Source organism: Furipterus horrens, unplaced genomic scaffold (assembly GCF_987537825.1).
Source record: "Furipterus horrens unplaced genomic scaffold, mFurHor1.1.pri manual_scaffold_4, whole genome shotgun sequence".
Taxonomy (NCBI): Eukaryota; Metazoa; Chordata; class Mammalia; order Chiroptera; family Furipteridae; genus Furipterus; species Furipterus horrens.
The window spans coordinates 194,957,588-194,984,055 of NW_028327174.1; the positions used below are offsets into that span (position 1 = coordinate 194,957,588).

The window sequence follows — 26,468 nt, forward strand, 5'->3', positions numbered from 1 at the left end:
AGACTTTCCACTGCTTTGGGTCCTGACGTAGAAAATCAGACCTGAGCAACCAAGAATGCAAGCATTCCAAACTGTTTAAGTGGTTATGCCAGGAGTTTAAGGAAGGCTTCTTACACTTTCAAACTATCTCCCTCACTGCAGCTGGGAGAAGGAATTAACATAATCCAGAGTTTCTTAGAGATCCTTTATGAAATCAAAATAAATAAAAATATTTGTATATTAATGAGTTTTGTTTAAGGAATACATACTATTCTTTGCGCCCTTTTGTTTAACAATTTGCCTCTCACCCTGACTAGTATGACTCAGTTGGTTGGGCATCATTCTGCAAAGCCAAAGGCCACCAGTTCTGTTTCTGGTCAGGGCACATGCCTGGATTGCAGGCCTGGTCCCCAGTAGGGGCGCGTGTGAGAGGCAACCAATCAATGTTCCTCTTACACATCAATATTTCATTCCTTGTCTTTTTCTCTCCCTTCCCCTTTCACTAAAATAATTAAATAAACTATTTTTAAAAAACAAAATAAAAATTTGCCTCTCATCTGAAATTTAACAATGGGTACTGAATTCAAATTTTCTAAGAGCCTCTAAGCCAGCAGTTCTCAACCTGTGGGTTGACCCCTTTGGGGGTTGAATGATCCTTTCACAGGGGTCGCCTAAGACCATCGGAAAATGCATATGTAATTACATATTGTTTTTGTGATTAATCACTATGCTTTAATTATGTTTAATTTGTAACAATTAAAATACATCCTGCATATCAGATATTTACATTATGAATCATAACAGTAGCAAAATTACAGTTATGAAGTAGCAACAAAAATAATTTTATGGTTGGGGGTCACCACAACATGAGGAACTGTATTAAAGGGTTGGGGCTTTAGGAAGGTTGAGAACCACTGCTCTAAGCCATGGTGGATGGTTTGGTGCCCTGTGGGGCAATAACAAGGCTGAGATACCATATTCTATAGTCTGGCCTCAATGCCACAGATGCACACATTCTACTTTGTCAGTGAACCAGGAAAAGCTGCCTCCCATTAACATATCTCATAGACAATTTTTCTAATTCCCTTATTGACAACATATAAGAAGCATATGAGAAACAGGTTAAGTTTCCCAGTTTCTGAAATAAAGCATACATATTTATTACATCATATGAGGTCTAAAATAATTACTACAGAGTCCTTAATATTTTCAACCATTCTTCATCCCCAGAAGACAGAAGAGGACCATGAGGAGGGACAACCAGAGCAGCGTATCTGAGTTCCTCCTCCTGGGGCTCCCCATCCGGCCGGAGCAGCGGGGCGTGTTCTTCGCCCTGTTCCTGGGCATGTACCTGACCACGGTGCTGGGCAACCTGCTCATCATCCTGCTCATCAGGCTGGACTCTCGCCTGCACACGCCCATGTACTTCTTCCTCAGCCACTTGGCATTCACTGATGTCTCCTTTTCATCTGTCACTGTCCCAAAGATGCTCATAGATATGCATACTAAGAACAGATCCATCCCCTATGCAGGGTGTATTTCACAGATGTATTTTTTCATATTTTTTACTGACCTGGACAGCTTCCTTATTACATCAATGGCATATGACCGGTATGTGGCCATCTGTCACCCTCTGCACTACACCACCATCATGAGAGAAGAGCTGTGTGCTTTACTAGTGGCTGTGGCCTGGATCCTGTCCTGTGCCAGCTCCCTTTCTCACACCCTCCTCCTGACCCAGTTGTCCTTCTGTGCTGCTAACACCATTCCCCATTTCTTCTGTGACCTCGGTGCCCTGCTCAAGCTGTCCTGCTCAGACATCTTTCTCAATGAGTTGGTCATGTTCACAGTAGGGGTGGTGGTCATTACCCTGCCATTTATATGTATCCTGGTATCTTATGGCTACATTGGGGCTACCATCCTGAGGATTCCTTCAACCAAGGGGATCTATAAAGCATTGTCCACATGTGGGTCCCACCTCTCTGTGGTGTCTCTGTATTATGGGGCAATATTCGGGCAGTACCTTTTCCCAACGTTAAGCAATTTCATTGACAAGGACACCATTGTGGCTCTCATGTACACAGTGGTCACACCCATGTTGAACCCCTTCATCTACAGCCTGAGGAATAAGGACATGAAAGAGGCTTTGGGGAAACTTTTCAGTAAAGTACCATTTTTCTCACAGCAATATCTATGACTTTTATTTTGGTCATAACCTCGCCTTTGTTGATCTAACAGATTTAATTTTCCATTTCAATATGTCTCAAAATTTTAAGATGTGCTAAGACATAGGTCCTAAGGTAACTGAAGGCATGTTGGATGTACTCAGTAAATAGTTGTTGACCAGAATTTCATTCTATTATTAATAATGCTCTCCTTTATGAATTGCTTTTGATTACAAAATGTTAAATTAATTTTATTACTTATTTCTGCATTTGGGGACATAAATGATATGATAACATACAGTTTGGTTATCCCTTATTTGAGAAGATTTTTGAAAACTCTTATATTTTGGGGCCATAATCTTAGGCTCTAATAAACCCCAGAATAAAAAGAATTAGCTATATTATTTCACTACACAATCTTATGCAGACTAAATGGGTTTTCTTTTCATCATTTTAGGTCTATTGAAGTAAAAAAAATCCAAACTTCTTGTCACTTAAATAAGAGGAAATGTATTACTCTCTGCCTATGGTATAAAATGTTACAACTCTGACGATGAAGGTTCCTGTAGGAGTCCCTATAGCAGTTCAAGACCAGCCAGGAAGCCCCCCTTTGCCAATACTGTGTGCTTGATATTGCTCAGCCCCCATACACAATCATTAATGAAAGCATGCTTCATGCTGTCATCCTTTGTAAATACAAAAGATGGAGCAAAAAGTAGGTTTATAGTTATTAGTATGGGAAATAATACATTAATAAATAATAATACAAGAATAAATCTGTGTTTTGCATCCTCACAACTGTAAACCTACTTTTGCCCCACTGTGTATATTCTCTGAACATGTCAGTGCTTTCCTACAAACGCCACTCCAGTCCCAGCATTGACTATATCCTTCACGGACATCCTGCCTTCCTAAATGAAGGACGAAAGCGAAGCTTCTCAAGCTTTAGTGAGCACAAGAACTCCTGGAGAACTTGTTAATACACAGAGTCCTGGAATCTACCACCACAAGTTCCAATTCTTCAGTAGTTCTGGGATGGGGCCCCCAAATTTGCACATACGATGCCCCCCACATGATGCTGATGCTGCGGCTCTCTGAACTCTGATTTGAAGAGCACTGGTGTAAAGAATTAAATCGTGGAGGTTGTGGGATGCACATTTATAACACCTTCCGTGAAATCTTGGAGTGGGGAGAGTGGAACAAGGGAATGCTTACATTACTTTAGTAGTAGACAAATCTGTGGTTCATGTCGGTATTTTCAGATTGATTCTGGCTGCAGTAAATTTCTTTTGTCAACCTCTAATATCAGAAGTTCTTTCCTGAGCTATTAGGTTTTCTTTCGTCTTTTGTATGTAATATAGGTATATCAGATACTATGCATCATGCTTTGTATCATCACACCAGACTATTTGTTCAATGCAAACGAAGCTGAAGTTTAAAAAACAAATCACATCCTATTCCCATTGGTGGCTTTTTTTGTTTTGTTTTCATGAAGATTTGTAGGACTTTAGTGCAACTTGTAATTTTCCTAATGTCACTCAAAACCATACTTTAATATTTTAACTAACAATTGTTTTACATGATGCACAATAAAATGTACATTTGTTATAAAGCACTACTTGATTTCAGAGTATCTGTATATCCACAAGGGGACACTTGACCTCTTGACAAGGCACTGTACAATTTTATGTTATTATGACATCATTCGTGTCTAAACGTCAGCTGACTTGCCGAGCTTCTTGACACAGCCCACAAGACAGCACTTGTCTTGAATCACATCCATAGAGTTGCAGTCCTGAGGCTTGGGTTTTTGCCCCGGTCTTTTCATGTCTTTCTTTGTGTCTGCCTCATGCAAAATGCAATATGCTGACCCAACTTTATACATAAACATAAGACTTATTAGGATATAATCAGCAGGTAGAGTGACATTTAAGGCTGTGGTGATGCCCAAACTCTAGTCATTTGAGGTGTGAACTTGGAAAACAAAACCTTTGAGAGTTTGATATTTGGTGTGCATCAAATGTTAAATAGCAACTTCGCCTTATTCATGTATTTCATTCCATAAACTTTCACTTAGGCGACAAGTAAATGAAAACAGTCTGGCTTTGTTGCCTGTCTTTCCACAGAGTTCCACGCGGGCTTGCATTCTTCATGTATTTTCATGGGCATTTTCAAAGTTAGGTTCTTTTTTTTTTTTTTTTTAAAGGAGCAAGACACAGACACTGAGAAACTAAGACAGTGGAGCCCACTGAACTTGATGCTTTTGGAGATATTAAAGCAACCTTGATTAGACACCTGACAAAAGAGGAGATTTTAAGGTTTAGTACAATCTTTAATAGAGTTTCACAGTAAATCTTTGTTAATTCAATAAAAGATGACTAAAAATTAACATCTTAAGTAGATTGATATGTTGGTATTGTATGTATTCTATGTATTGATATGCACAGAAGTAAATGCAAATATTATAAGTTACTATACAAAAAGAAACTGTAACATACTGTTTCAATAAATCCCATTTATGTAAATAAAATTTTATGAATAAAAACCATTTTAGAAGGATAAAAATGAATAATGTAAGGGTTAGTACTTTATCTTTTGTTTTACATTTACATTGTTTGGACTTCCGTCATGAAGCAGAATTAATTTTATATGCGGCAAACCAAAAAGTAGTATCCACTGGGGAGAAAAACCCCTCTTCATACCTCAAGTTATGCTCTAACAAGGAAACACAAAATCTGGTAGGGAAGGGTCAGGAGGGAGGTCTTTCCGCACTCCTTTTGGGCTCACACTTGCAGGACATCTACCCTGATCATCTTTCTAAGGACAGCGTTTCCTCATCTGCCCTCAGACCCATCTGCCTCAGAATTAACTGGCCCTTGATCTCAGGAACGAGCATTTCTGGAGGTAGAGCTTCCACCTGCATCTTTAACAAGCTCCCCAGGTGATTATGCTGAACATTAAAGTTTAGGGACCACTGCCCTAGGGCATCTGTCCTGGAGGGACTAAGAAGACTGAGCAATTAACCCATGTTTAATGCAGGTCTCTAACCAAGAGCTGCGTGCTTTGTCCCCTTGGGTTCTTTCCCTGGTGGGTAGAGAGAAGCCTTCCCATCGCCATTTCTGAAGCTGGTGAATTGAGAAAACTCCAGGCTCGTGACTTTTCTCTCTGATGTCAGTAAGAGGGTTAAGAGCCAGAAATCTGGTTTCTGGGTGTCCTACAAAGAAGCTGAGAAACCAGTCCATACTCCAGGAGGCTAGATGACTGCAACAGAAAGTTCAGAGCAGAACTCAGCATTCCTTGTCAGAAGCAGGTGCACGTGAGTGAGTGTGTGTTTGTGTGTGCGCACGCGCAGGTGCTCGTCACTTCTTATTACTGCTTTCTAATGATCAGGATACCGCAATCACCACTGGCCAGTGACTCCCACACCTTTAACCCTGAGCCTTGGGGAGACGAGGAATATAGCCAGCTGCCTGCTCCATGATGTCCTGCCTGTGATCCCCAGTATAGTCCCATACCTTCATCAAAGGCATCAAACCGTGGGCCTAGGAAATGCCTACTACCTCAATTACATTTGCCTGAGTTCCACTGAAGATAAGATGCTGAGTTTCTTCACTAGAGAACTTTGCATTTTATATTTAATGGAATCAATGTCACCTAATATAGGACATCTTCCAGGATCAACATTTCTTGATTAGACTTTTTTCACTGTCTTTTCATTCCTCAGATGACAGAGGAGGACCATGGGGCCTGAGAACCAAAGCAGTGTGTCCGAGTTCCTCCTCCTGGGGCTCCCCATCTGGCCAGAACAGCAAGGTGTGTTCTTCGCCCTGTTCCTGGGCATGTACCTGACCACGGTGCTGGGCAACCTGCTCATCATCCTGCTCATCAGGCTGGACTCTCGCCTGCACACGCCCATGTACTTCTTCCTCAGCCACTTGGCCCTCACTGACATCTCTTTCTCAACTGTTACCGTCCCTAAGATGTTGATGAGCATGCAAACTCAGGATCAATCTATTCCCTATGCAGAGTGCATAACACAGATGTATTTTTTCATATTTTTCACTGACCTGGACAGCTTCCTTCTCACCTCAATGGCATATGACCGGTATGTGGCCATCTGTCACCCCCTCCACTACATGACCATCATGAGAGAGGCACTGTGTACCTTACTAGTGGCTGGGTCCTGGATCCTGTCCTGTGCCAGTGCCCTGTCCCACACCCTTCTCCTGGCCCAGCTGTCCTTCTGTGCTGATGATAACATCCACCATTTCTTTTGTGACCTTGGTGCCCTGCTCAAGCTGTCCTGCTCAGACACATCCCTCAATGAGCTGGTCATTTTCACAGCAGGAGTAGCTGTCATTAGTCTCCCACTAATATGCATCTTGATCTCGTATGGCCGCATTGGGGCCACCATCCTGAGGGTTCCATCTCCCAAGGGCATCTACAAAGCCTTGTCCACATGTGGCTCCCACCTCTCTGTGGTGTCTCTGTACTATGGAACAATTATTTGGCTCTATTTTGTCCCCTCGTCTAGCACTTCCAGTGATAAAAACATAATTGCCTCTGTGATGTACACAGTGGTCACTCCATTGCTGAACCCTTTCATTTATAGCCTGAGGAACAAGGACATGAAGGGGGCACTGGAGAAACTCTTTAACAGGGCAACAGTTTTGTCTCAGTGACATTTGCTCATCTTTATAACAGACACATTTATCCCTGGATGCCAGTCCCCTAATCTTGAGCCCAGCATGAAACACGTGCTCTGTAAATTATTGCTAAGTTGATTTACATTCTGTGAGTTATTCTAACGATATTATTGATCATTATTCTTGTCTATTAGATTGAGAAGCTGATAGTAAAATTTATGTCTCTCCTCTTATTTCCTGGGGATTTATTAGTTATTTAAAAAAAACAGGTTTGTTGAGGTAAAAATTGACATATAAATATTGTATATATTTAAAGTGTACAAATTGATGTTCTGATATGTATACATTGTGAAATAATCACCACGATCAAGCTAATTGATATATTTTTCACCTTCATATGGAGATCCTTTTATTTTACTTCTGTGTATGTGATGAGAAAACTTAATTTAAGATCCACCCTCTCAGCAAATATCAAGTGTACAATACAACATTGTTCACTATGGTCGTCATGCTGTACATTAGATCTCAGGAATTATTCATCCTGTGCAACTGAAACTTTGTACATTATGCTAAGAGGAGTCAGACTCAAAAAGATAAATACTGCATGATCCCACTTATATGTGGACTCAAAAATAGTCAAATTCATAGAATCAGAGAATAGAATGGGGGAGAGGAAAGTTGAGTGATGTTGGGAAAGTATTCGTTTTTGTGAATTGTTGGAAGATATTTGGCTAATAGGGCTGGCTCCCTTAGCCTATAAATGTTGCAGAACTGGGAATTTGTAAACTATTTCTTTTCCTTTCCCCACCTCCCATTCAGTGCTCTTCCCATATTTTTTGTTGGTGGTGGTGATGATGGTGGAGCAGGAAAAGAAACTGTATAGTAGCATTCTTTGTAGCTCCAGGAAATTACCCACTGTTATGAGTTGAGCTGCTCCACTTACCAATCTCTTCATTACCTGTCTCCCTGGAAAGTCATTTCTACTCAGCTTAGTGACCCCAGGTTTGTATTATGAGCCCAAATAATCAGCTTCGTTGTCATCCAGTGAAGGACCACATCTTTCTCCTCAGGCTGTACTTAGTTAAGAGTAAACAGGATCACAGATACCTGTGAGACCCAGCACCATGTAGCTATAAGAGAAGAGTATTTGGGAAAGACAGATCCCAATTGCAAACTCTATCTGTCAGAGTGTGTGGTCTCAGGCAACTTACTTAACTCCCCTGAATCTCAGTTTCTTCTTCTGGGTAAATTGAAAAACTATTAAGACACTTAATGTATTTTTGATTTGAAATAAATGAAATGTTAAATTTGGCTTAGCATTACAGCTGACCAACTAGAATGAATTGTAGCTTTCCCTACCTATGCATCAGAGGTGGATTTTGGAGGGCCTGCATAGACAATGCCTGAGCTATGGTCACCATGGGAGCGAGGCATGTGAATTTTAACTCCGATTTAAAGGCAATCAGCTGTCTTAGGACACAGCAACACATCTTCTCTGGCTTGAACCAGAACCAAATGACATAAGGAGCAATGGATGAGTGAGTTGCCGGGTGGGTGAGTGAGGAAAGACAGATCAGAAGAGCAACTTACTCTCTGCTCTTAATATTCGCTCAGAGAATTGCCCTTGTCCTGGAGCTGATGAAGCTGCCTTTTAGCACCCTGGCTTATTTTGTGGAAAAACAAACAGTGCCCTGCATGCCCCCCACCCTCCACCTCCTACCCCACCTCTGCTCTATTAAGCTGCAGGCATGGAGTCTCTTTGTCTGCAGGTTTAGTCTCAACCAGTTCCAGAGCCAAAATCAAACTTGAATAAGTCTGGAGACTTTCTTGCTAGTCTACAGGAAGCAGGCATTGGGTGACCTGGGCATATCCACGAATACTTGGCTCAGTTTCTCTGCTTGCACTCCGGTTATGTTGTTTGAATCTCTGATCATCTGGTGGCCCCATCAGACTCACCCTGGGTAACACAGTCATTCACATTTTTAGCCATAGACTAGTGGCATTGCTCTGAATGGATTTTTCTCAAGAAATGCCAAGCCCACTAGCCTATTTGGAAGTGTTTTACCACCACCTGTCCTGCTAGATCAGCTTTTCCTGGTGTAGACAGCCCAATGCAAACTGGTAGTTGTAATATTGATTCAATATGTATCTAGAACTCCCGGAAATTGCTTGAAAGCATCTCGCCTCAGCCATGACACAGCTGTCTCATGACCTTCCCCAGAGAAACATCTCACTGGGTTTAGAACAAAGTTTGCTATGTTTTTAAAAATTGTGTGTGACGTGGTCATAAGTTTACAAATATTTCTGGAAGTTAGTAAGTACTGACACTTCAACAGTTGATGTCCTCAAAAGTTAAAGGTAACATTAATCTTTCAAGTGTAACAACAATAGATTTTTCTCAGGGGAGAAGAACCACAACATCACAGAACCAGGCGCTCCAACATTTACACTGTAGCTTTGGATGGTATATTATTATACATGTAAAATTTCAACTCTGACATACAAATTTTAAGAGTAAAAATGATCTTATTTTGTCACATTTGGAAAGTGGAGAGGATCTACTACAGAATAAGAATCACTTAGCTTTCAAAGGAAAATTAGAAAACCCTAAGTGTTGTATTTATTATCATCTTTGAAGGTTTTTTGGGGGGCGTGTGAAGGGAGAGAAGCTGTAAATGAAATCAGGAGGGAACTCGAGTATACATAAAGTTTATTTTACTTCTCATTAAGGATAAAAAGCCGGAGTTAATGCCAGAAAAATAGTGAGACTTCCCTTTTCTTACCGATTCTGTAATCCAATAGCCATTTAGCAAGTCGACTGCTCTGTGTCAGTGTGCCTAGCCCTGGTCGTACAGAGCCGGATAAAGACTGAGCAGTCTCCTAAAGGCCTCCTTCACGTCCTTGTTCCTTGGGCTGTAGAAAAAGGGGTTCAACAGGGGGACCACCATGGTGTACACTACGGCTGCTGTGATGTCCTTCTCTTCAGAGGCCACAGAGGGAGGGCGCAGGTAGGTACTAAGAGGGTCCCATAGAACACACAGACAACACAGAGATGGGAACTGCAGGTGGGAAAGGATCCTCAGGACGGCCGATATAATGTAGATGTAGGAGATGACGATGCAGATAAAGGGGACGATGAGTACTGTACCTCCTAAGGCAAAAACCTTCAACCCGTTGATGTGGGTGTCAGAACACAACAGCTTCAGGACAGGAGTTATGTCACAGAAAAATAATGAGCTATTTCCCCAACAACGCAGAAGGACAGCCAAGCCATGAGGAGGGTGTGTGTGAGTCAGGACTGTAGAGTGGGTGAGGACCCAGCACAAGGCAAGCCACAGGGCACAGACTCGGGGGCTCATGACTGCAGAGTAGTGGAGAGGGCTGCAGATGGCCACATAGCAGTCATAGGCCATAACAGCCAGGAAAAAGCTGTCCAGATCACCAAACAGTGAAAGAAATACAGTAGTCCCTCTCTATATCGCGGTTCACTTATCACGGCCTCACTGTATCACAGAATTTTTAAAAATATTACATTTAATTATTTATCACAGATTTTTCACTATATCACGAAATTTTGAGGTACTGTATTTGTATGTTGTTAAAGTTACATAGGTTTAAGAGTGTAGAATAAATGTAAGGTTCCTACTTCACGGGGGTTCTAAAACATAATACCTGTGATAAGTGAGGGAATACTGTACATCTGCATGAGACAGCCAGTGTAGGAGATGGTATGATGCTGAGTCTGAACATTCACCAGCATCTTGGTAAGTGTGGAGGATGTTAAACCCATGTCAACAAAAGACAGATTGGCCAAAAAGAAGTACATGGGGGTGTGGAGGTGCGGGTCAGAGCTGATGGCCAGGATGATGAGCAGGTTGCCTGTCAAGGTGATAAGATACTTACACAGGAAAATACCAAAGAATAGCTGCTGTTGCCCTGGTGATCCAGCTATTCCTTGAGAGAAAAATTCAGAGATGAATCCCTAAGGCTCTGCCCCTTACAACATAACAGGAGCAACAGCTCTACCTAAGATGTAGAGGCAAACAAATACAGGAGCCTGTCAAGATGAGGAGTCAGAGAAGTATGACCCCAAAGGGGGAACAGATCAAGGTTCCAGTGCGAGAAATAAGTGACAAGGAGGTAGCCAACCTAACAGAGGCAGAATTCCAAACACTGGTGATAAAGATGCTCACAGGCTTGACAGATATGCTTGAGTACACCCAATGCATAAAGTTAGAAGTAAAGGCTATGCTAAGTGAAACAAAGGAAAATCCACACAAAACCAATGGTGAAGGGAAGAAAACTGGGGTTCAAATCAATGATCTGGAAGATAAGGAAGAAAAAAACAGTCAACCAGTACAGAATGAGGAAACAAGAATTGAAAAAAATGAGGAGAGGCTTGGGAACCTCTGGGACAACTTTAAATGTGCCAACATCTGAATCATGGGGGTACCAGGAGAAGAGGAAGAACAAGACCACGTATAGATGTTCCAGCTGATAGTCCCAGCCAACACTCAGCATCAACCACCAGACATGTGAGTGAACAAGCCTACAGGTGATCCAGTCCCAGCCTTCTAGCTACCAAGTTGACATTGCATGAAGCAGAAAGGGGTTATCCCTGTGCAAACTGAAGATGAGAAAAATAAATCTTGTTGTTCAAAGACACTATGTTTGGGGGTGGTTTGTTAAATAGTAACAGATAATTGCAACAGATTTGGATAACTATAATTATAATTTTGTTTTTGTCAGTATTAGTTAGCTTCATAAAACAAATAGGGAACTGTTTTATTTCCTATAGTTTTTGTCTATTTCCTGTAGTGTTGTGGTAAGGTTAATTCTAATTTCTCTTTAAATGACCAAATTAAACAATGATTTTTGTTTTAAGCCTGGATTTTTATTTGTGGGTAGGTAATGATATTAATTTAACTTCAATAATATATATAAAGATACGATTTACCTCTGAGAAATTTATATCATTACAGACTTGTCTCAAAAAAAAAAAAAAAAAAAAAACAAGAAAAAGCTCAAATAAACAATCTAACTTTACACTTAAAGGAACTTGAAAAAGAACAACAAACAAAGCCCCAAGTGAGTAAAAGGAAGGAAATAATAAAGATCAGAGCAGAAATAAATGACATAGAGTCTAAAAAAATGATACAAAATTTCAATGAATTTAAGAGCTGGTTCTTTGAAAAGATAAACAAGATTAACAAACCTTTAACCAGACTCATCAAGAAAAAAAGACAGAGGACCCAAATAAAACTGGAAATGAAAGAAGAGAAATAACAACTGACACCAAAGAAATACAAAGAAGTGTAAGAAAATATAAACAATTATATGCCAACAAACTGGAAAACCTGGACGAAATGGATAAATTCCTAGAAACATACAATCTTCTAAAACTAAGTCAGAAAGAATCAGAGAATCTCAATAGACAGATTACACTTAGTGAAATTGAAGCAGTACTCTAAAAACTCCCAACGAACAAAAGAATTGAACCAATGGCTTCACAGGTGAATTTTACCAAACATTCTGAGAAGAACTAACAACTCTCCTTCTGAAACTATTCCAAAAAATTCAAGAGGAGGGAAGGCACCCAAGCTAATTTTACAAGGCCAGCATTAACCTAATTCCAAAACCAGATAAAGACACTACAAAAAGAAAATTATAGGCCAATATCCCTGATGAACATAGATGTTAAAATTCTCAACAAAGTATCAGTAAACCAAATACAACAATGCATCAAAAAGATCATAAACCACAATCAAGTGGGATTTATTCTGGGAATGCAAACTTAGTATAACATTTGCAAATCAATACACTTAATTCACCACATAAACAAAATGAAGGAAAAAGCCACATAATCATATCAATAGATGCAGAGAAAGACTTTGATAAAATTCAGCACCCATTTATGATTTTTAAAAATCTTTTAGCAAAGTTGGTCTAGAGGGAACATATCTAAACATAATAAAGGCCATATATGACAAACCCACTGCCAGCATCATATTCACTGGGCAAAAACTACAAGCATTCAAAATAGTACTGGAAGCCCTAGCCACAGCAATACGACAAGAAGAAGAAATAAAAGGTGTCCAAATTAGAAAGGAGTAAAACTGTCTTTATTTGCAGATGACATGATACTGTACATAGAGAACCCCAAAGATTCCATCAGGAAACTACTAGAACTTATAAATGAATTCAGCAAAGTAGCAGGATACAAATCAGTTGCATTTTTATAGGCCAATAACAAACTAACAGAAAGGGAAATTAAGAAAACAATCCCATTCACAATTGCTTCAAAAAGAATAAAGTACCTAGGAATAAACCTAACTAAAGGTAAAAGACCTGAGCTCAGAAAATTATAACACACTGAAGAAAGAAATAGAATAAGATACAAATAAGTGAAAGCACACACTGTGTTTATGGATTGGAAGAATAACATCCTTAAAATGTCCGTACTACCAAGAGCAATCTATGGAGTCAACACAATCCTATCAAGATCTCAATGATGTATTTCACAGAACTAGGACAAATATTTCAAAAATTTATATAGAACTATAGGAGGCCCCATATAACAATAGTGACCCTGAGAAAGGAAAACAAAGTTAGATGAATCATGCTACCTAATATCAAACTATACCATAAGGGCACAGTAATCAAAACAGCATGGTACTGGCAAAAAACAGATACATAGATCAATGGAACAGAATAGAGAACCCAGAAATAAACCCACACCTTTATAGTCAATTCATATTCTATAAAGAAAGCAAGCACATATAATAGGCTAAAGACAGTTAATTCAATTAATGGTGTTGGGAAAATTAGACAGATACATGCAGAAAAATGAAACTAGACCACCTTCTTACACTACACACAAGAATACATTCAAAATGGGTTAAAACTTAAATGTTAAGTCCAAAACCATAAAAAGTGTAGAAAAAACATAGGCATCAAAATATCAGACATTGTTTGTACCAATATTTTATCCAATATATTTCCCCAGGCAAGGGAAACAAAAGAAAAATTGAACAAATGTGACTACATCAAAATAAAAAGTTTTTGCACAGCAAGGGCAAACATCAACAAAATAAAAAGGCAATCCAAAGAATGGGAGAACATATTCACTATTTATCTGATAAGGGGTTAAGATCCAACATTTATAAAGAACTGATAAAACTCAACATCAAAAAAACAAACCACCCATTTAAAAAATGGGCAAAGGACCTGAATAGACACTTCTCTAAAGAGGACATACAGAAGGCCAACAGACATATGAAAGGATGCTCAATGTCACTAATCATCAGAGAAATGCAAATTAAAACCACACTGAGAAGCACTATGACCTCTGTTTGGCATATCCAAATGGCCAGCATCACCACTCTTGCACGTTGGACAAATCAGGGCTTTCTTGAACACAAACAGTGTGATATCATGACAGTAGATCTGGTAACTAAGAGAGCTACTAAGTGAAACAACGAAACTGAAACTTTGGAAAAGAGCATCTACTGTATATATTGGTCTAGACCCTCTGGAGTGTCATTGGATAGTATGACACAGGATTTTCTTTCCTAGGCATGTACTTCAAAAAATTAAACATAGATTTCTGTAATATTCTGTAAGTATTGCATAAAAGATATTTACAAGGATATCCACAGCAGCCCTATTCATAATAGTCCAAAACTAGAAAAAACTTAAATACCCAGCTATGTTATAATGGATTAAAAATTGTGGTATACTTACATAATGGAACAGAATGAAAGTAAATACATAGTCCCGTGCTATATCGTGGTTCATTTATCGCAGCCTCACTGTATCACGGGATTTTTTTAAATACTACATTTAATTATTTATCGCAGATTTTTCACTATATTGCGAGATTTTGCGGTACTGTATACATATGTTGTTAAAGTTACATAGGTTTAAGAGTGTAGAATAAATGTAAGTTTCCTACTTCGCATTGGGGTCTGGAACATAATACCTGTGATAAGTGAGGGAATACTGTAAACTGCATACATACTAAGTACTGATGAATCTCACAAACCAAATGGCGAGCAAAACAGACAAAACAGATAAATTGGTCCACATTACGTTTAAGAATTTCTGTTCTACAAAAGACACTGTGGTTGTACTTGATGAGGATAACAACACACAAAAGGGTTAGAATATTGGCCAAGATTTTTGGACTAAGACAATGTCAAGTTCAGATGAGAAAAGAGATGCCTCATTTCTGTTGTCTCTATCTGTTACCCAAGTTCTTCCTTCTGAGTCAGATGGAAGTGAATGGGGCAATGACAGCAAGCTCCGAGCAGTGCCTGCCCAGGTGATAGACCAGGGGAACATTCTCTGAGAGTGCAAGTAAAACAGGAATTCCACTTGAAAGTGCCCTCCCCCTTCTCTTTAGGGATTGAGAACAATTAGCTTCTCTTCCACTAATGAGGACACCAGGGCCTTCAAAACTACTAAGTATTCCCAGCATGAGCCCCCTCCGGCCCTCTCAGTTCATTTATTGTGGTCCCAGAAACCTACTGCCCGGGTGCCCACGTTGCCATTCCATAAGGGGAAGAGGCAGAATCTCGAGAGGGGACTATGATGTGAATTTGCCATTGTCCGAAGGGGAAGTGTTAAGGCTGCAGAAACTCACTGCTCAGTAACATCTGAGATTAGTTGAGATCACTAGGATAAGTACTGAGTCAGGTATACCAGGGTTCTAGTCTGGGCTTTTCTACTTACCAGCTACCTCATTTGGGACAAATCACTTCACCTCTTTATACTTCAGTTTGATATTTGAAAAATAGAGTGTTCACCTCATTAGTGAAAATATAATGAGATAAGGTAAGTAAAACACTTTTAGCACAGTCAATACTTGTTAACTATTCTTGCTAATGTTGCTATGATTGTTGCAATGTTTTGTAATTCGCCCACAGCTAATAGATGACAAAGACAGGATCGACACCCGGGTCTGTCTTATCCCAGAGCCTGCACGCTTGAGCACTACGTCATTCTGTCTCTTACTATGGAGGGAAAGACTTAAGAGAATGAAATTACACTAGAAAATAAGGAGTCGGCTACTCTGTCTTTCTGAAATGCCACACCTCTTGACTGCTCTTTTCTCCGACTTCGTTCCAATGTGCTCTGTGCACATATATCTGTGCAGAGTAGTTTCTGTTCCTTTTAGCAAGGGTTTATGCAGGGCTGTGGTGGCCAGGAGGCTGCCCAGCTCTACCTGAACTTCAAATTCTACATGAACTTTTATCTTCAGAGGCCAAAACTAACTGGCTAAACTCGCTATATCACTAACTCCAAGTTTGGAAAAGACAACCCAACTGACTCTGTTTGAATCAGCTGATTCCATTACAGTCACCTCTGGCCTGAGAGCCCAGATCATATCATCTTGCTTATTACTGTCCAGCCACACTGGTCATCTCATATCAGCCAGACCCTTTTTACCACCGTGGGACATTCATATATGCTGAAAAGTCTATATTCCTGCTCTCCTTTCTTCTATTCCTGATATAGCTAATTACTCATCCAGGTCCCAAATTATATTTAACTTTCTCAGATAGGTTTTCCCTGAGCTCTAATCTAAATTAGGCCCTTTAATTATACTTTCTCAGTGATACCACCATAACTCTATTTCAATACTAATCCGAGTTTCTGGCTGTATGTTTACTTGTTTAATTGCTTATTGTCAGTCTCCCAAATTAGCTTGTAAACACAGGGACTGTGCCTGTTTTGGCTAACTTTATTATTTTTTTTTCTTTTTTTTCTTTTGGTTTTTCAATTACAGTTGTCCCCTTTTCCCCTAATTTCTCTCCCCCACTCAACTTGGCTAACTTTAAATATCCAGTTTCTACAGGCATTCCTGGCATATGAAATATTTGAATAAGTGAAAAATGATGAACATGGCTTCCTAGACCCACTGCAGAGGCATTTAAAGGATGGCTCAACTTCGCAGTTATGTTCCTAAAGGAGTTGACAAATATCTGTAGTACCCATAAGAAAATAAAGGTCTGCCTCCTTTAGGAGGTGGAATTGCATAATGGACTAAGTCCCAGGTTTGGTAGAAGAGAGATCTTAGTTTGAATATTGACTTGTTCTTATTAGCTACATGATCTTAAGCTGGTCAGTTAATCTCTTGGAGCTCTTTGTTTCCTGACTGGAAAACGTAAGGTAAATATGGCATGTAGGCTGCACGGACTAAATTAAATGGTAGACATCACTGGAACACAGAAAACACATCATAAAAGATTTTTATATCTATGATCCTGCAAATCATCCCTGAAGCCTTTGCCTTTTTCCTTCTCTCACCGTCTAGGAAAACAAAGAACTATCCACATCTCTGGCTCCTTTCCTCTTAGTCTCCTTATGTTTCCAGGACATTCCCAGGATTCTGCCATTTGAGAAATATTCTAGAGATCACTCCTCTGATTCTTTTAGCTATATAATTTTTCAATGGCACCTGTTGATAAAGGAAATGACCTAATTCTTTCCGTTTTACTTTAGAGAATTCCACTACTCGTTCCTCTACAGGTGCAGCAGCAGGAGTGGAAACCTTTTACTTTAGAGCCCAGAGCCACCACTTACGGTTCCTTGAACAAGTCACTAAACTCCCTAAAACACAGCCCAAATTCACTCTGAATCACACACGTGTTTCCTTACTCCTTGTTCACATTCCTGTCCCTACGATCCTTCTCTCCACAGGAGCAGAATGATGTTTCCGTACCATCGATCAGACAGTGACTGTCTGCTGCTTAAACGCCCACCCATGCCCATGGTTTCTGTACTGAGAATGTGTGTTCCACGGCCCCACGGGACCTGCCCCTGCCTGCCTGCTCAATCTCCTCTCCTACCACTCCCCTTTGCTCACCGCACTTCAGCCACGCTTGTCTTCTTTCTGCTCCTCCAAATGCATGTTCTCACCCCAGGTTTGCTTTTACTGTTCCCTGTATCTGAAACACTCTTCCACCCAATTCTTCACTTAGCTGGTGCCTTCTTCTCCATTCCTTCACAGTGAGTTTTTTGCTGACAACAAATTTAAAGCAATCTGCTGATCATTACTATGTTTTAGTTTTATTTTAGCACTTATTTTTTGTTTGTGTGCTTATTGCATGACTCCTCTGATCTGAATATTATCTACACAAGGGCAGAAACCTTACTGTATTTGTTACCATTGTTTTTCTGATACTTACAGCTGGGACTGACATACAGTTAGTACTCATTAAATGGGAAATGAATAAATGAATTAGTTTTGGGTGCCTCATTAAAGCCAGATTAGTGAAGAGTGTAAAATCAAAGACTCTAAAGTCAGAAATTGCTGATTTAAACTTTACCTCTGTCTCTTTCTAGGAGACTCAGTTCCTTCATCAATAAAAAGGGCATAATAATTACTCATAGAGTTCAGCTTTGGTGAGATCATGAATAGCGATTAACATCATGATACTATCATTATTTTATGCCTTTGTTTTCATCAAGACAATATTACGGCAAGAGAAGTTTCTGAGGCTCCTTCCTCCATTTTATTCCTTAGTTACACCTGCAGCATGAAACCAGGAAACCGCACATTCAGCGTCTCTGAATTCCTGCTTCTGGGCCTGTCCGAGCAGCAGGGACAGCAGCCTCTCCTCTTTGGCATCTTCCTGAGTATGTATCTGGTCACCCTGGTGGGGAATGTTGCCATCATCATGGCCATTGGATCTGACCCCCACCTTTACACCCCCATGTACTTTTTCCTGGCCAACTTCTCCTTCACTGACCTGTGTTTGTCATCTACCACGGTCCCTAGGATGCTGGTGAATACCTGGGCCCACAGGTATACCATTACCTTTGCTGCATGTCTCTCTCAGATCTACTTCTTCCTATGGTTCATTGGCCTAGATGTTTTCCTCCTGGCGGTGATGGCATATGACCGGCTTGTGGCTATCTGCCACCCCCTTCACTACACCTTGGTCATGAGTCCCAGACACTGTATCCTGCTGGTGGTCATGTCCCTAATCCTCTCTCATGCATACTCTCTAACCCACACCATTCTCCTGGCTCAACTATCCTTCTGCACAGACAACATCATCCCTCAGTTCTTTTGTGAACTTCTCCCCCTGTTGAAGCTCTCCTGTTCCAATATTTATGTTAGCCAATGTGTGCTGATATACTGGGGAGGGGCGTTAACCATCTTGATCCCCTTGCTAATCATCATTTCTTATGTCCACATTGTGGCTGCCATTGTGAGAGTCCCATCGGCCAGTGGGAAGTGGAAGGCCTTCTCCACCTGTGGCTCCCACCTCTCAGCAGTGTGCTTGTTCTATGTGTCTGCCATTGGGGTGTACTTCATTCCCTCCGCTGGTGATTCTTCCAGCAAGGATAGAATTTCTGCTGTGATGTATGCTGTGGTGGCCCCCATGCTGAACCCATTCATCTACAGCCTGAGGAACAAAGACATGAAGAGTGCCTTGGGGAGACTTCTGAGCAGAAGGGCACTGCAGTCTCCATGAGGCCAAAGACATCATCTGGGGAATTCAGGGGAAATCAGCTTGCAGAGTTATCTTGGTATCTACATCCACTTGCTAGCTTTCCCATTTAGTGCAAATTAAATAACCTCATTGGGCCACCATTTCCTCACTCATAAGAGAAGGTAATAAACTATTCTTATCATGTGGTATTATGGGGAGGGTTAGAAGAAAAACTGTATAAATATGTAAATTTACTTGTTCCAGGTCTTATGGATAGATCTTCATTATCTTCAGCAATATTCAACATACACATTTGAGATAAATACATGCATCGCACAGGAGAGAAAACAAAGGTTCAAAAGGGTTAAATTATTTCCCTGATGTTACACAGCTAATAAGAGGCAAAGCCAGAATTTGAATGTAGATATCTGATTTCAAGATGTGTACACTTAATGGTTACTCTATGCATAAATGAACCTTAATCCACATATTCCTCTCAATTACTAGTGTTCTTTTTTCTTGCTTCCCTCACACTGTTCACATATACAGTTCCAATCAACAACTTCTTCCAAAACTAGCAAATGATTTGACGATGAGGCAAGGTCAACAAGAAGCTAGAGGCTGGAAGCATAAACAGCCTTGGAGATTCTGGTATCCCCCACAAGGAATCATGCCCCCTACTCGAGCATAAGTCTCTCATTATAGATTCTCAGATGACTTAGGAATCAAGCCACAGGATCAGAGAGAAGGGTGCTTGGGCCACATTATTTGGGGTTCTTACCAAATTTATCCTACTGAACTATCATTCTTCAGCACTATGCCAACAGTCTATGTTTAGATCTGTTTTAAAAGATAACTGTATTGACAACAGGATGGTGGCTACCAGAGGGAAGGAGGGTGAGGGAAGATAAAAGAGGGTAAAGGGAATCAAATATATGATGACCGAAGGAGACTTAATTTTGGATGGTGAACATACAATGCTATATACAGATGATGTATTATAGCATTGTGCACTTGAAATCTATACAGGGTGGGGTAAAAGTAAGTTTACAGTTGTTTGTATAGATAATAATACAATAAATAATACATATTAATACGAAATTAAACTCTTTTTAATGTACTCACCACCATAAACCTACTTTTGCACAACTCTGTATAATCGTTTTAATCAATGTCACCCCAATAAATTTAACAAAATTGTTTAAAAAGATAACTATTAATTTCATTATTGCATCTCCCCCAGGAACGCTGCTAAGGACATATCCTAACAATCCACAGAGGATTTTTTAATAACACACAGGAGAAATTTTGGAAACTGTACTCTGTTCATTTCTTCCCTACAGAGATCTCACTGACATACTCAGAATTTTAAATGAAAACAAGACACAGGTTTGAGTCAGAAATACCTTTAACTTCTACCAAGATGTGCCAATTGGCTGGCAGATCTTGTGAGCCTCAAATTAATATTAAATTCCCTCAGATTCTTAAGTAATAATAGGATCCATTTCACTGATGGAAATGGGTGTGCCATGTCTGCCCACCCCAACATTCCCAGCTTCATCTCCAATCTTTCTTCTGCTCCACTGGGTGTTCATGACATGAAAAATAGCCCATGCTGCTGCTGCAGTCAGTAGTGCACATGCCTCACCAAATGGAAAACTTTGGAAGAGGGTCATTAATTATTGAGGAAAAATGGTAGGATACAATGGGTATATCACTTTGCTGAGTATCCCAGTGGAGAAGCCCTAGCCAGTCTTGAGCAGACTGCCACTGACACCTGGCAGCTATTTCTCAGGGAGCACCAGCAAATTCAAGTCTTCCTTATACCCTTTACTTAATCAAGCTCACTGGAGGACTGCTACCTTTTAATCCTTCAGCTGGGATATCCCCGGTCGAGGATGGAGCACAAGGGTCAGCACGACTGGCCGAACCCCAGGCAGTCATCTTGGCATTGGAAGATGCCCTGGGAAACAACTGGCCCCAATTATACATCTTCAGCAACTGGTCACTGTGATTTGGTCCAGCCAAAGGCAGCAACAATTCCTCCTTCAGGTTGCCCTCTTTGGTTTAAAGAACTCTGGAAATTCCTTGCCTCTCAAATGTCTTAGAGAAAGGAAAGTTTGCCTACAAAGGAACAGTAGTCATTAAGTCAACAGACTTCTTAATAGCTACACTGAATATAAAAAAGACACTGAAATATGTTCCATGCATAAGAGGAATACAGCTTTGAACCCAAAACTTTATATCCATCAAGTTGCCATTCAAATGTAGAGACAAATTACAAATATTCTTAGATATATAAAGACTCAGAAGATTTGCCACACAAAGAGACCTGTGGAAGAAACACTTAAGTTAAAAGAAAAACATTTTTAGGGAATAATGCAAGATGTATAGAAATTGAAGATGATCAAATGTCTTGATAAAAGTTTGATTTTTTTAAAGGCTTAAACTAAAAGAAAATGAGAGAGCATATTTATTAAATCATAATTAAAATTCATACAAATCATTATCAAAAGACACTCATTCCAATAAAAATGAGCAGACTCCTTTTATAAAGAAGGTATAGGAATGATGAAAATGTGGTTAACATCTTTAAGGATTGGAGAAGTGTTCATTAAAACCACAATAAGATAATATTTCATATGCTCCAGAATGACAAAATTTTAACTCTAAGATTTCTATTGTGAGAGAACATGTTGTTTACTGACTTATTTACCTGAGGAAACCAAAGTCCAGAGAGGATAAGTGAACTTCATAATACTACAGAGCACTTCATCTAGAGTTTTGGGACTGGGACCAGACAATGAACCAATGTTTTTCCCACAATGGATATTTTAGAGACCAGTATTCCCAGACGTGTCTGCAACATCCATCAGAGAGCTCTGGGGATTGTGCTAGAAACTGCAGGTAGATAACTTTGTTTTTCCTGGGATCCTAGTCAGGCTGGCTGGCTCAGGATTGAGGGTGCCCTGCTTTCATTTCTCCTTCCTTAGAGCAGATGAGGGTTTGATGTCCCAGGGTCCCTCATGCCTTAAACATAGGGGAAGATACTGGCTTTCCATTTGACATAAAGTATGACTTCTTCAGTCCAGGCAATTGAAAACTAACAGCAGAATAGTCAAACGTCTACCTTAACATGAAGAAATAAGGAGCAATTCTTGGCCCAACTCAGGATGGACAGTAAGTCATTGGCCGTATATCACCCTTTTCCACTTTCCACTTAGTCCAGAGAAGCAGAATGGCCCACTGGAAAGAGCTTCAGGAATCCTGTTCTTGGGACCAGTTGTAGGGCTGAACTTGGACAGAGTATAGTAGATCTCTGAGATCTGTTTCCTCATACACACAATAAGACAGTTGACTTAATGTTCTTTAGTTCCTCAAGGGTGGGGTGGCTAGGTAGCTTTGATCCAGAGGACTGCTCCCCAAGACTATGAATTTAACCTTCTGGTCCTTGAAACCAGTTTCCTAAAGCTTCCATATGCTCCTAAGAGGGGTCTAACATGCGGATGGAGCATGTCAGGTCTTGCTGGCTGTGTCCAAATATGTAAACACAAGAGAATTGGGGGAACAGTTCTCAGCACTGGGAAGGGGCGCATGAAGATATGTTCATATTAAATCTGAATTCCAAGCATAAGTTTTCTCTACATTCTTTTTAAATTAAAACAAAAACAACATTTAGTTCAAATGTAAGATATAAACAAACCATGAATCCAGTACTTGTGGAAATATGCAATTGATTACTAATTCAACATCCACAATACATTTTTTTTTTCATTTTCACAAACGATTTTGAACACCTTCTATCCTAGAATGTATGCTGGGCAACCTGAGATGTTCAGGTAAGAGTCATCTGCTTTATTAACTACCTCTATAAGTAAAAAGCAATGCTGATAGCTAAATAATAACACCATACAGTTTCATCATAGCTTAAAGTGTCATTTTACTGCCCACCCATCCACTGATTTATTCAACAGATGATTACCAGGTACATACTAAGAAGAAACAAGATGAATAAAGATGAGTCCCTGGCACTGAGGGGCACACAGTATAATGGAGAGAAGTAAGTAATTATAAGGCAATGTATCCAGTATTCTACAAGAGACCCATAAACAGGATTGTGGGAGCACAGAGGATAAAGCAATGAACTTCAACATCCCCAGGTGTTGACCCCTGAGCTCTTGCCGGGTGGGGAAAAGGAAGAGATTTTCAGGAAGGTGGCATAGCTAAGCAAAGGCATGGAAGCAGGACATGATGAGTTGTTTGAGGACCATGAGTGGGTTCATGGGCAAGAATGTTGAATGGAATGGCATGGCATGAGGGGTAAGTGTCATTGGCTATTTGGATGGAGACAGAATCATGAAGGGCTGATTATGTCATGATAAGAAATAGCACTGACATTTTCCTAATATGAGGCAATAAGGAACCTCACAGCAGCCTATGACATAGGGATGGCTCAGTTAGCCCTTTTCAGAGAGGGAAACTACAGTACAGAGAAGCTAAATGAATTATTCAAAGCATATTATTAGGTTTGACATAGAAAGCAAACAAAAATTTTCTTAATGCAAACTAAATTTTTTTCCTTTATTCTATGCAATCTAAATATTCTCCTTGGAAGCACATAAATGAGTCAAATGCAGTGGTTTTAGTGTATAGATAGAGTGGGAATTCAATTTTGAGGGGGGAGCGTAGGAAATGCTCCCCACGTGATTGTGGCACACTCCTCTAGCTTAGCCCCTTGGCCAGGGTGTTAGGCCATTTGTCATATAATAAAGGCTAAAACCAAAGGACGTATTGTTTTCCCAAAAGCCAACTGTTTTATGTTTTATTAGTTTATTGACCGAGATATCAGAAGAATTCTGAAAATATTATTTCATTTCTATACATTTTCACCTGGGACCAGTGTAACTGTTTTTAAAGGGCTGTATGCTTCTAGTAATTAATGAGATTCCTGGAGGTTAATTTACCTTTGAGCAAGAAAAGTGAAAACTGGAATGAATGTTCATTTCTTTGTAATTCTCACTGTAAAGGTGGTATAGTTGAATGACTATAACAGAATATAATACTACTTCCTGCTCTAGGCAAAGCTTCTAAATTGGATTTAGTTGCATTTGGGGATGGGGGGGCACAGAAAGAAGAATCTGGGCCTCTCGTGTAAAAATCATAGCCTGAGGCGATTAGATTTACAAGTATAAAAACGGAACCTTATCCAAGCACTGGCCTGAAGTGGACTGATTCACATCAATCACACTTATAAAGAATTAATGCATAAGCCCAAAATACCAAATATCCTCACTGGCCATGAACTGTAACTGCTGAATGGAATAAATATTTAAATTCTCTAAGGTGATGAATGTGTTAATTAACTTGATTGTGGTAATCATTTCACAATGTATCTGTAACCATGCATTAAATATATTAAAACATGACATTGCACCCTTAAATATATGCAATTTTGTCAGCTATATCTTAATAAAGTTGGAATGAATGAATGAATGAATGAATGAACGAACTTGCTGATGGTGCATTTTCTCCTTACTGAAAATATGCAGGAAGCTGAACCGGAATCAGAATGTGCTTTGGTGAACACTGAAAAGTAGCACAGCAGAACAAAGAACTTAGGCTTTTGACTCAGACAACTTTACTTCAATTCCTAAATGTGCAGCCTTTGGCAAGTTTCTTAACCCCTCCAGACTTCAGTTTCTACATCTTTAAAGTAAAGAAAAGTATAGCACTTCTGCACAGAGTTACCACTTAAGAGAATCTAGTGGCCAGTGCATGGCTAGTGCTCAGCCAGTGTTATTATTATTACTCTGACTTCTTTATTGAATCAGAGCAATGGATATGGATTGGATAAACTTAATGTCCAGTATTTTCTAGTTATGATATTCCTGGTGTGGCCTCACTGTGGCTGCTATGGAAAGTAAAGGTATCTGAGTCGCAAATGAAAAGCTCCTCTTCTCTGAAACAAACTAAGGTGTAGTTTGGGGGGTATGAAATAGGGATTTGACCCCTTCTATTTAGGTTTGCAATGTATCCATTTAATACCTAAATATAAGAAAGCCCTGTGAGAGCAAATAAGTCAGAAGCTGGAATATGAGGTGGAGGTGCCTCACACACCCTAGCCTCGGTTGGAAGCTGCTCTGTGCAGCAGAGTCTTCGTGACCACGGCGGAGCAAACTCTTACCTAGGACACTTTATTATGTCCAATGAACAAACTTTTACCCAGGACATCTCATTATGTCTGGGGAAAGGAAGATGGCTGTCTCTCTAGTGGAGAACAGTGATTAGACCTTCTTCCCTCATGCCTTTTATTGAGGAGGTTACGCAGGAGAGATACAAGGTCAAGATTCATAAATCATCAATAGCTTGGAGGCATTAGGATTACAGTTGATAGTAACAGATTACATGTACTAGTACAGAGGGTACAGTGACCAGTCTGTGTCAGGGTCCATCAAACATCTTGACACCACACTGGCAGTAGGTGCAAGGTTTCATACATTCCTTGCTGGAGACTGTTTATGTTACATTAATGATAAAGGCAGCAGAGCAAGTTCTAAAGCATAATAAGCATTCTTTAAATCCAAATCCCATGGAAACCCTCTGAGTGGTCTTCAGTTATGTTTCACACACAGCCTTATGTTGAGACTTAAAGACAAGCACAGCCGGAATGCCGGTGACAATCATGTTCAGCGGGGCTACAATTCCCTAAACCACAAGGAGCAGATCCCTACAGGAATATACTGTCTAAAACTTAGATTTTTAAAATCTAGATGAAGAGGTTCAAACTAGGTGGAGAAGCACAGGTGAGCACAGAACATCAATGCTGGCAGAGACAAAGCACAGGTAATTCCCAGCCATGCTGGAGGGAATTGGAACAGTATTTTATACATTTCCTAAGAGCCTTTTCTTTGGGAAAGCTGGGAAGATTTTAAAGGGCCCGGATGGACTGGACTAGGATGGAAAATTATCCCTCCATCACTTTTTCTTTTTTTCTGAGCAATTTAATTATATTTATTTTATTCAGCATTTCCAACACATTTACCATGTAGCTGTTAGAAGAGGAAGGATCAAATCAAGGAGCAGGTACAAAGGACCCAGGGACATGTACAACAGGGTGGGGACTGACTGTGGCAGCAGGGGGTGGGCAGGACAGGGGAGAGCAATGAGGGAAGAACTGGGACAACTGTAACTGAACAACAGTAAAAAGAGAAACTGTTAATAACACCTTTTAT

At 40.0% G+C, this 26,468-nt stretch overlaps 3 protein-coding genes and 1 pseudogene across 3 annotated transcripts; 3 read left to right on the forward strand and 1 right to left on the reverse strand.

Moving 5' to 3' along the window:
• Window positions 1-1,225: 1,225 nt before the first annotated feature.
• On the forward strand, window positions 1,226-2,176 carry LOC150013679 (olfactory receptor 1J2). Its single transcript, XM_090275269.1, has one exon. The coding sequence runs from the start codon at window positions 1,226-1,228 to the stop codon at window positions 2,174-2,176; it is 951 nt and encodes a 316-aa protein (XP_090131395.1).
• Window positions 2,177-5,884: 3,708 nt separating this feature from the next.
• On the forward strand, window positions 5,885-6,826 carry LOC150013680 (olfactory receptor 1J4-like). The gene has a single exon (XM_090276001.1). The coding sequence runs from the start codon at window positions 5,885-5,887 to the stop codon at window positions 6,824-6,826; it is 942 nt and encodes a 313-aa protein (XP_090132127.1).
• A 2,801-nt stretch (window positions 6,827-9,627) lies between these two features.
• LOC150013681 (olfactory receptor 1N1-like) lies at window positions 9,628-15,397 on the reverse strand (annotated as a pseudogene).
• A 2,936-nt stretch (window positions 15,398-18,333) lies between these two features.
• LOC150013682 (olfactory receptor 1f45-like) lies at window positions 18,334-19,278 on the forward strand. The gene has a single exon (XM_090275270.1). It carries the CDS (start codon window positions 18,334-18,336, stop codon window positions 19,276-19,278), a length of 945 nt encoding a protein of 314 aa, XP_090131396.1.
• Window positions 19,279-26,468: the final 7,190 nt, after the last annotated feature.

Excerpts from the sequence above, each read along its gene's own strand:
- LOC150013680 (XM_090276001.1), top strand. The coding sequence starts at position 5,885 with ATGGGGCCTGAGAACCAAAGCAGTGTGTCCGAGTTCCTCCTCCTGGGG.
- LOC150013679 (XM_090275269.1), top strand. The coding sequence starts at position 1,226 with ATGAGGAGGGACAACCAGAGCAGCGTATCTGAGTTCCTCCTCCTGGGG.
- LOC150013682 (XM_090275270.1), top strand. The coding sequence starts at position 18,334 with ATGAAACCAGGAAACCGCACATTCAGCGTCTCTGAATTCCTGCTTCTG.